The 10,881-nt window shown below is 42.9% G+C and overlaps 3 protein-coding genes across 3 annotated transcripts; all 3 read left to right on the forward strand.

The window, feature by feature from the left end:
- Nucleotides 1-92: 92 nt before the first annotated feature.
- LOC102698370 (odorant receptor 131-2-like) lies at nucleotides 93-1,670 on the forward strand. The gene has a single exon (XM_006639758.3). The coding sequence runs from the start codon at nucleotides 198-200 to the stop codon at nucleotides 1,380-1,382; it is 1,185 nt and encodes a 394-aa protein (XP_006639821.3). The 5' UTR covers nucleotides 93-197; the 3' UTR covers nucleotides 1,383-1,670.
- A 2,459-nt stretch (nucleotides 1,671-4,129) lies between these two features.
- LOC102698165 (odorant receptor 131-2-like) lies at nucleotides 4,130-5,160 on the forward strand. Its single transcript, XM_069179495.1, has one exon. It carries the CDS (start codon nucleotides 4,335-4,337, stop codon nucleotides 5,121-5,123), a length of 789 nt encoding a protein of 262 aa, XP_069035596.1. The 5' UTR covers nucleotides 4,130-4,334; the 3' UTR covers nucleotides 5,124-5,160.
- A 4,154-nt stretch (nucleotides 5,161-9,314) lies between these two features.
- On the forward strand, nucleotides 9,315-10,366 carry LOC102697969 (odorant receptor 131-2-like). The gene has a single exon (XM_006639757.3). It carries the CDS (start codon nucleotides 9,328-9,330, stop codon nucleotides 10,291-10,293), a length of 966 nt encoding a protein of 321 aa, XP_006639820.1. The 5' UTR covers nucleotides 9,315-9,327; the 3' UTR covers nucleotides 10,294-10,366.
- The last annotated feature ends 515 nt before the right edge of the window (nucleotides 10,367-10,881 follow it).

Below are 10,881 nucleotides of genomic sequence, written 5' to 3' on the forward strand. Positions count from 1 at the left end.
GTATATACAATGGGACTGCTCCTTGTCCTCTATAGCTTGTACATGGAAAATCATAGAAATATGTCTAATTACAATGCCGAAAGACTTCATTCAGACAGGAGACTCTATAGAGTATATCTCTATTCATACAATGACTCTGCCTGCTAATTGCATCACATTAATTGTGTGTTGTGTGTGCTTTTATTACCGTGCAGTAAATGTTTTTTTTGACACAGCTGTTCTGGGCATCAGATTTCTACTCTGAACCCATTCTCTTCATAAGGTATTTAGGTGCTGCTGACCTTCCTGGGCTGTCAAAGACAGAAACCTGGCTTCCTCTGAGAAATATTTGGCTCTTATACTGGGATTATTACTTCACTTTTAATGATAAAATTGTTTCCCCAGAAATGAACTCCACAGCAGACCCATTAGACATGACCTACAAGATAAACTCGTCTGCCCCAGTCAGAGACTCTTTGCCCATCGCCTTCACTAAAAACTTCATTGCTGTGCTGGTATGGTTCATTTTCAGCTACATCAGTGGGTGTATTTTACTCACGTTCCTCAGAAACCAGACATTTTACGAGGATCCACGTTATATCCTGTTCATTCACATGGTCATCAATGATGCAGCACACCTGACTCTAACTATGATGTTGAATTTACTGAGTTACATTTTCTACAAGATCAATGTGTCCTTCTGCGCTGTTTTCATGCTGCTTGCTGTCTTCACCACGAGCAGCACCCCTCTGAACCTGGCAGGCATGGCCATCGAGCGCTACATCGCCGTCTGCCACCCCCTGCACCACTCCCAGATCTGCACTGTGCGCCGCACCTACATCCTCATTGGCCTCATCTGGGTGGTGGGCATAACCTCGGACATCACAGACCTCTTCGTCACCTTGGCAATGGAACCCAACAGCTTTTTCCACTCTGCTGTCTTCTGTCTCCGCCAGAATGTTTTCAAAGACCCAAGTCTGACCTATAAAAGACAAGCATTTGACATTCTGTTCTTTCTGTTTGTGTTCCTCACCCTGGTGTACACGTACCTGCGGGTGCTGTTTGCAGCCAGGGCGCTCTCTGCTGACAAGCTGGGTGCTAAACGGGCGAGAAAAACTATCCTGCTGCATGGGGTCCAGCTACTCATGTGTCTACTGTCCTACATCAACCCCTCCGTGGAATTTGTGTTGCTCATGTTTGTCCCGGGACACATCTCAGCAATCCGCTACAGCACCTACTTGATAATCTATATCCTGCCCAGGTGCCTGAGCCCCATTATTTACGGGGTGCGAGATGAGAAGTTCAGGAGATACCTGAGCAGGTATATCATCAGTGGTCAATGCAGGGTCCCAGCAGTGAGAGAGCACCAGGAGAGACGAGTCACACCTGGAAACACACAGTAGCCAGCAAGGGCCTGTATAGTCTGGCTGGATCAGTAGAAACAACACGATGTTAACACATTTGAATGATTTCCACTTTCCAGAAACTGTTCATAAGATGTTTCTTAGAGATCTATTTCAAAGTTCAATCTAAGAAATAATATTTTAGGTTTCAAAAGCTTTTATAAGTCCTTGCCACTTTCAGCTGACAACTTACTGTTTTAGTTTCCAGACCTCCCATATTGTATACTGTGAAAATCAACCAATTAGTGTGGTTAGCTCCTGTCAGGTGCTATAAATTATATATTTAAAACAGCCTGTTGAATATATTTTTCTATTACTTTGCAATAAGATAAAAAGTATTTCCAGTAGTTGTACATATGGAAATCGCCAGCATTGTAATATTGTTGTCTTGTGTGCCTTTGGAGAGCTAATTTATTAAATAAAACCCGTTTCTGTCTGATTATTTCTGTGTGTTCAACACTAAATATTAGATACAGTGAAGGATCTGGACAGTTCATCACTGGCCATCAGTCAACAGATGAAAGGGGAGCACAGTTTCTTTGTCAGTGGGAAGTTAATTTTAAGGATTCCCAAGATAGTAAAGACCAATCGTGTTGGAGGAAGTTACAACATGCAAGCCATAACCTGGATCTCAGGTTTTAAATGGACTTTTGTTTTGTCTGGTTGACTTGTCACTAATATCCGGAATGACATATCTGTTTGGACATCACAATTGATTAAAAGCAGTTTAACCTACAACTCCACAACCCCACAATCCCACAACCCCTTGCTTAAAGAAGTGCCTTCTGTCCTGTTTTAAATCTGCACACAGTTCTGCAGTATGTAGCTCTACAACTTCATCAGACTAGTGAATGCTTGAGTGTGTACCTGTCAGCTAAGAAGCCAGAGCTGCGTTCACCAGCATCCGATTTGTAAGGCGTGTCCTCTTACCACCTCTCACTCACAGAGGCTTGTCATTGCCCATGACTGTAGCACTTTACTCACGGACTCGGAGAATCGAGATACAAACAGCTGCTTCCCACTTGTAGTGGAATTATGACTGAAGTGCTTCTTCCCTGCCTCAGTCACCGGATGAGTCGTCCGGACTCCACACTCTCTGCTGTGCAGGAACCATATGTCCCCTAACTATTCCCCTTGTGGGGTAGTAGCAGTGTAAGCCGTCTCTTGCTTTTTCCTGTTTGGCCAGAACTGCTTTAACACCTCCATAACCTTACCAGCAACCTGACACAGCAACAGCCGAATCTGCTTCTTGTTCAGAGCTCCCAGGGCCCTGGTATACTTAACACGTAAAACACCCAGTATTTTGTATTTTTTCTTCTGTTTGCATTAATTAAAACAACATAATAATAAATAATCCCTTAAGAAAGAAGGAAAAGATTGAAATAAACTCAAATTCAATGTTGTAAATAGTTTAAAAAATGGTTAACTATAAAGTTATTAGTATAATACGTTTTATAAGTAAGTTATACAATATGTGTGTGAAGACTTTCTTGTGTGTAAATAAAACTTTATAAATAATAAAAAGTAAACCTTAGCTACACCTAACATTATTTCAGTGTTGTTGTGTTTCTCAGTAACAGGTAGTGTGGAGAGGAGCGATGATCCTGAGCAGCTGTTCCTGTTAGGTCGGCTCTCTTCTCTGCAAACAGTACCATCACTCTCCTAACGTGCAGCTTCGGAAATCTGAAGAACAGGATTCCAGCCCTGAAAAGTATTTTTGAAGGATAAATGAAAGGAAAATCAACCATTAGACATTTCTTTGTGGTTAAACAGAGAAGCCTGTGTAGCACAGACACAAAACTGTCAATAACAGTTCCTCTGTGCATCTCTGCTCTGACTCTTATGAAGAGCTCAGCAACACCTCTTGTCTTCCTCTGTCACAGGCTACACTGCGCCAGCTTGTCTCCACAGACGTGTAGAAAATGTCAAAGTGCCTGGTCTCTGTATGCCCATTTGATTGTGCAACTAATTATTAGCAACAACCACATTCACTGGTACCAACATTTGTTTAAAAGTCCTAAGGGTGTCGAATACTCAGATTGCCATTCCAGCCTGATCAATTATCTGTCTCATGATCCACTCTGGCCTCATTAAACTTTTGCTCATCCCAGAGCTCCCCTATGACCTTCTGGTCATAGATGACATCACAGCACAGGGGAGCAACAGCAGAGAAACCCTTGATATAATCCGGCTCCCCTGCCCCTCTGTCAGAGCAGCCTGCGGGAGGTAAGGACCAGGAGTGAGTGTGAGTCTGGCAATGGCTGGAAAATGGGCTTTAGACAGGGAGCTGAGCTATAATGCATGAGCAACAATACCTCACAGAAAACAGCAAGTACACATGTTTCTAGTGTAGTGTAATAGTACAATTTGGGGAATTTATAAGTATTTTTCACATGGTCTGATTATATACAATGGGACTGTTACCATTCTTGTATAGCTTGTCAGTAAGCTGATACTTTGTTTAGATAGGAGATGTTATGCATTGTTTTTCATATGACCATTCTCTGCTAATTTCACCAAATTAATTGTGTGCTCCGTTTTATAATGTCATGGTGATACATTTGCCATGCTATCGAAGCCGATGACCTGGCTTCCTTCAAGAAACATCTGGATCCTCAGATCAGTTAGCTACTAGCTACCAAAGAACTAGATGGAAGAAGTGGCTTGTCTGTGTTTGGAGGATTTATTATGTCCTTATATTGGGATTTTTATTTCATTTCTAATGATAAAATTGTTTCCCCAGATATGAACTCCACAACAGACCCATTTGACACGACGTACAAGATTAACTCGGCTGCCCCAGTTAGAGACCCTTTGCCCATCGCCTTCACTAAAAACTTCATTGCTGTGCTGGTATGGTTCATTTTCAGCTACATCAGTGGGTGTATTTTAGTCACATTCCTCAGAAACCAGACATTTTACGAGGATCCGCGTTATATCCTGTTCATTCACATGGTCATCAACGATGCAGTGCAGCTGACTATCACCATTATGTTACACGTGCTGAGTTACATCTCCTATAAGATAAATGTGTCCTTCTGCGCTGTTTTTACGCTCCTTGCTGTCTTCACCACGAGCAGCACCCCTCTGAACCTGGCAGGCATGGCCATCGAGCGCTACATCGCCGTCTGCCACCCCCTGCGACACTCCCAGATCTGCACTGTGCGGCGCACCTACGTCCTCATTGTCCTCATCTGGGTGGTGTGCATCACTCCGGACATCACTGAACTCTTCGTCACCTTGGCAACGGAACCCAACAGCTTTTTCCACTCTGCTGTCTTCTGTCTCCGCCAGAATGTTTTCAAAGACCCAAGTCTGACCTATAAAAGACAAGCATTTGACATTCTGTACTTCCTGTTTGTGTTCCTCACCCTGGTGTACACGTACCTGCGGGTGCTGTTTGCAGCCAGGGCGCTCTCTGCTGACAAGCTGGGTGCTAAACGGGCGAGAAAAACTATCCTGCTGCATGGGGTCCAGCTACTCATGTGTCTGCTGTCCTACATCAACCCCTCCGTGGAATTTGTGTTGCTCATGTTTGTCCCGGGACACATCTCAGCAATCCGCTACAGCACCTACTTGATAATCTATATCCTGCCCAGGTGCCTGAGCCCCATTATTTACGGGGTGCGAGATGAGAAGTTCAGGAGATACCTGAGCAGGTATATCATCTGTGGTCAATGCAGGGTCCCAGCAGTGAGAGAGCACCAGGAGAGAGGAGTCACACCTGGAAACACACAGTAGCCAGCAAGGGCCTGTGCAGTCTGGCTGGATCACTAGAAGCAATACGACGTTAACATAATCAATTGATTTTCACTTTCAAAAATAAAACAAAACTTCCTTCATAAGATATTTATTACATATATAATGAAAAAGTCTGATCTAAGCAATTACATTTTAGATTTCAAAAAGGTTTTCTAAAGAACTTGTTCTGCTGATATTCTTACTATAATAGGTATCTGATCTTTCATTTTGTAAGATTTAACTTTACTGTCACGCCTGACATCCCTCCCTAGAGGGCGCTCCACTGCTCCCATTATTGTCCTTGTGATTAAGCTCTCCAGGTGTACCCTTTTAGCGTTATTATTTAAAGACCAGCTCCTCCAGTCCTCGGGGCTCATCATTAGGGTAAGATGTCGCGAGGCCCGCTTAGCACCAGGAAACCCTACGGCCGTCTCCTGAGGGCATAGGCCTCATCCCCGACACCTCCCGCTTCCTGAGCCCGGGGTCTGGAGGACCTCGCCCCGTCACCCTTGGACCTCCATGTTTTGTCTGTCCGTGTGCTCCCCCCTCCCGGCGATTTTAACTGTGTCGCGTCCCAGGATGGATTCCTTGTTGATGGACTCTCGGACTGTGCTTTGACCTGCCCTTGGACCCGTTTGGATTTGGATGCCGTTTTGTCTTCCCCGTACACTGTCTCACGGACTGTCACTATTATTTCGTGCACTATTAAACCCCTGTGTGTTCCCTTTTACCACGCCTCCTGTTTTCTCCAGCTTTTACCGCATCGCATACGGTCTACTGCAAGATCTGACACGGATTTCAGTCCGTGTTCGTGACATTAGTTTGAAAATCAGCCAATTTGTCTGCTTATTTAGAGCGTCTTACTTATTTTCCTTATTTTAAATATGTAAAGAAATACAGTACCTGCTGAATATGTTTTTATTACAGTACTTTACAGTAAGATTAAACATTATAAGTCCTGTTTTGTGTGTCTATGAAAATCTGACATCTTAAATAAAACCCATCTCTCTTGAGTATTTTTTTGTTTGACAGTAAATATTAAATATAGGGAAGGACCTGGACAGTTCATCACTTTGTCATCAGTCAGCAGTTGAGGGGAGCACAGTTTCTTGGTTAGTGGAGAAGCTGGGAAGTTCATTTTAATGATTCCCAAAGTAGTAAAGATCAGTTATGTTGAAAGAGGCTACAACATGCAAATCATAACCTGAACCTTAGGTTTCAAAGGGCCTTCTGTTTGCATGTCTGACTTGTAATGTTTCCTTTAATATCCAGAATGACATATTAAAATCAGTTTAATCTACAACCCCACAGCCCCTTGCTTAAAGACATGTCTTCTGTCCTGTTTTAAAACTGCACAGGTATGCAGTATGTAGTTTACACCAGTGTGTTCATGTTTCACTAGTGGTCTGTAGGAGACCAGTGGGTTTCTTAATTTTCTTGAGGATTTTGAAATCCTGGATCAGGTCATCTATCAGTCTTCTCTGTTCAAGACTGAAAAGGCTCAGGTCTTTTAGTATGTAAGTGTCATGCATTTCTTTCAGGCAGAAGGCGTCTAGTTTCTATTCTCTGCAATGATCCCAGAGTAGCAACGTCTCTTCTGTAATCAATATACTAAATGAGACCTGACTGGAGCATTGTACAATTTGAACATACTGTAACATCCCTTGATTTAAATTCTTCATTTCAAATAATATATATTTATGTGTTCTAACATACGTTTTTTGCTATTTTGTAGCTTCCCACAGTGTGTAGAAGGCATAAATGACGTCAACATATACCAGTACTGAATTTTATCTCAACCTTTTTGAATTTCGTTTGCTGCTTCAACAGTGTTATCTAACACCTGAGAAAACTGATCATTTGTTACATCAGATATTTTCCTATATTTTTCTAGTACAGCACTTGTACTGTTTTAATTATTTAAAAGCTTTATTATTAATGTTAGCCCCCATTGCAACAATTGCGACTCACAACAGTGAGTCTTAAGGTGAATCAAGGGAGCATTCTCACCACTATTCATTAGGTTAAGCTGTAGAGGTGCTGGAGAATTTGATGTTCTTAGGCACCACCATCTCCTACACCCTAAAATAGGAGGTCAACAATTCTATCATGGTCACGAGAGCTCAGCAGAGGCTGTTCTTGCTGAGACAGTTAAAGAAGTTTTCAGTGTCACAGGATGCAATGACCCCCTTATACAGATCTGTCACTGTTTTGACCTCCATCTCTGAGTGGTTTGGCAACACTTCTTCCCAGGACAAGAAGCAGCTGTAGGAGGCCACTATATCTCTGTTCACTCACTCTACCTCTCTAGACTGAAATGCAGTGGTTTCTAGATCCTTGCTGAATCTTCCCACCCTGACCAGCCTTTGTTTGCTCTCTTCTCCTCTGGGTCATCAAGACAAGGACTGCCAGATTCTGTAACAGCACCCATCTGGAGGCTGAGATGCATATACTCTGCATTTCACCTTTTGCATAGCTTATTGTTATTCTGTCAAATCTCACTATTTTTTATTTTGTTACTGGTGTGTGTTTTAGGATGGTATGTGAAGATGTGTGGGGTGGATTCTGTCTACTATTGGTTTTATGATGTATATTTGTATTTATTTTATGTTTTATCTGTGTGTGTTTGCTGATCTTCATCATATCATATGATTCTCAACTCTTTATCAGCATTTTTAAACTATCTCACAATTCAACTACAGAATGGCACAACTGTCAGTGCAGCTAAATCATGCATTTAATATTGACAGATGTGGTAAATGAGTTTTCCTAGTGTAAATGCACAGTGCCCCCTGTGGTTCCTTAGAAAACAAGTCTCTAGATACTCGTTACTCTGAGTTGGCTTTGACATCTGCCATGACATCACAATCAATTAACCACATTGGAAGATGCTTATAAGACTTGGGTTTCACCCCACCAATATGCTCTTGAAAATATCACCAAGAAGAGGTAAGTGATCTCTTGCTATTTTCTCTCTGTGTGCAAAACATACAGGAAGACTTCACATGAGAGAGACATCACATGTTCAGACACTGAATGGCAAGATATATTTTACTGAGCTGAAATTTTTTGTATTTTATTTAGTCAAATATATTTGTATATATATATTTTTAAATAATGTGTGATTAAGGCAAAAAATAATTATCTAAAAAATCACAATAAAAATGACCATTAACACACATTTCAATACATTATTGGAAAAAATGTATTTCAATAGTTTAAGGATAGAGACAGAAAAATATCAAAGAGTATTACAAAGATCAGCCTTATTACATTGGCCAGTTCTAGCCAATAATCAACAAAAAAAATACTTCATTTAAAAACCTACAGTTTTAAATATAATTCAACTAAATATAATTAAATATAATTCCTTTTATAGTTCAATATCTACAATACACAGAGACTGAACAAAAGTAAATAGACTTATGCAAACTTGAAAAGGTGACACTTTATACTGGTTTAGACTTTTTCTATTTGCTCCAACATGTGACGGTTGTGTCAGGCAGTAATTCCCTCATACTCTGTGCAGAGAAAACTGCCGCATAGGTCCTGGCAGAGTAAGTGGAGGGAAGGGGTTTGCTGGGACAATTTTGCCCAGCTGTTATCTTGTCCACAAAAGTTATACCCAGATTACAATGGAGTTAATGACAGAGTTAAACAAGGGCTTTTCCCAGATGTGTTCATCAGCACTGTATGGAAAGGAATGTACAGAGACAAGCAGAGGTTAAATCTATGCAGGAAAGGAAAGAAGAAGAGGAAGAAGCACAGTATTTCCAGAACTGAGCATCTTTGTATAAAATACAGTATCAGGATATTTTTCTGTGATGCTAGTGTACAGTATATGCTATTAGACAAGATAACACCTGCACTTTATTAGAGTTACACTACTTGAACAACGAACACTCTCAGTCACTGATATTGATGTATTCCTAGAAGGAGAAAATCCTGCTGCCATCCTACAGGTTTTGATTTGTTGCTTTAGTACATTTTATTTTCTGAGTGAACAGCTGATCATCTGGTTGTGTCTCTAACCTGTTGCCTTCACACCTGTAGTCCCTGCTGCTGAAGTCTGGCTTGGAATGTGTGAGGCAGTAGAGCTGAGCTCGGGCACACACTGCCCTTCACAGTGGTAATTACACGTGATTTGCTTTTAAAGGGCCTTGCATTTTTCCTTCTCGGTTTTCCAGACGAGCGGACCGATGCCATGAACTCCACGCTCAGCCCCCTTGACTCCTCCTTTATCTCCCAAGCGCCCGTGAAGGACACGTTCGCAGCCGCGCTGGTAAAGAACGTGGTCGCGGTGCTGGTGTGGCTGACCCTGAGCCTGACGAACGGCACCATGGTGCACACCTTCCTGAGGCACCCCCTCTTCTCCGAAGACCCCCGCTACATCCTCTTCATCTCCATGGTCGTCAATGACGCCATTCAGCTGACGCTGCTGACCGCGCTGTACGTCGTCAGTTACGTCTTCTACAAAGTCCAGGCATCCGGCTGCTGCGTCCTGGTCATGTGCGCCGTGCTGACCACCAGGAACACCCCACTGATCCTGGCTGGCATGGCCATCGAGCGCTACGTCGCCATCTGCCACGCGCTGCACTACCAGCACATCTGCACCCTCCGCCGGACGCTCCTCCTGCTGGGACTCGTGCTGCTGCTCGGGGCTGCGCCGCCACTCTCCGACCTGCTCATCACCCTGGCGGTGGAGCGGCCCGACTTCTTCCTCTCCTGGATCTTCTGCGACCACTCCCTGCTCTTCAGGGACCCGCGCATATATTACAAAAACTGTGCCTTCGACGCCACCTACTTCTCCTTCGTGTTCCTCACCCTGGTGTACACGTATGTCAGGATCGTGCTGGCGGCCAGGGCTGCCTCCACAGACCGGGCGTCGGCGAGGAAGGCCCGGAACACCGTCCTGCTGCACGGCCTGCAGCTCCTGCTCTGCATGCTCACCTTCGTCATGCCCTCCATGCAGGCATTCCTGCTGCTGCTTTTCCCTGGAAAGATCCTGGAAATTCGCTATGTCAACTTCCTGCTGGTGTACATCATTCCCAGGTTTCTGAGCCCCATGATCTACGGGTTTAGGGACGAACGGTTCAGGAAATACTGGAGCAGGTGCTTCACCTGCAGCATCGGGAAGATAAAGACAGAGAACAAACGTTCTCATCAATGACTCCTCACAGACATGATATCTGAATGAAATAGTTCAGCTCCCAGTCAATAAACACTTAAAAAACATTGGTAGACAGCATTGCTCTCAAGTACTATTAATTTAGTCTCTAACATTCTTTGACATACCATTGTAAAAAAATAAAAATGTACATATTTTATTATTCAAAAAACCTCCGGCTGTATCCTTCCCTTCATTAATTGTTGCTCCGAATGTGTATTTCCTGGAAATGTTTTATGTCTGTAGGAAGTAAAACTGGTCAGTTTTTAGCATGTGCTCTCAGAATGGGATACAAACAAACCTCTTTTGCCCTTCGGGAGGTTTTCAATCAACAGTGGAAACTGGAAACCCTCCTACATTTAACTAGTATTGCAGCTATTGAAGAAAACAAGTCTAAATCACATTTTCAGAGGCACAGATTCTTGTACCTGCAACCAAATACTTTACAAAATAAATTATTATTTTTTTCCTTCAGCAAGTGAGGGTGTACTAAGCAGTTACCAGGTTCTGTGATTTGTGAATTTCACACCAGTGTCTTTAACAGATTGTGACAGAAAGCCAGTCAGTGGTCCGTGCAGATGTGCTGTTCTG

Source organism: Lepisosteus oculatus, chromosome 16 (genome assembly GCF_040954835.1).
Source record: "Lepisosteus oculatus isolate fLepOcu1 chromosome 16, fLepOcu1.hap2, whole genome shotgun sequence".
Lineage (NCBI taxonomy): Eukaryota > Metazoa > Chordata > Actinopteri > Semionotiformes > Lepisosteidae > Lepisosteus > Lepisosteus oculatus.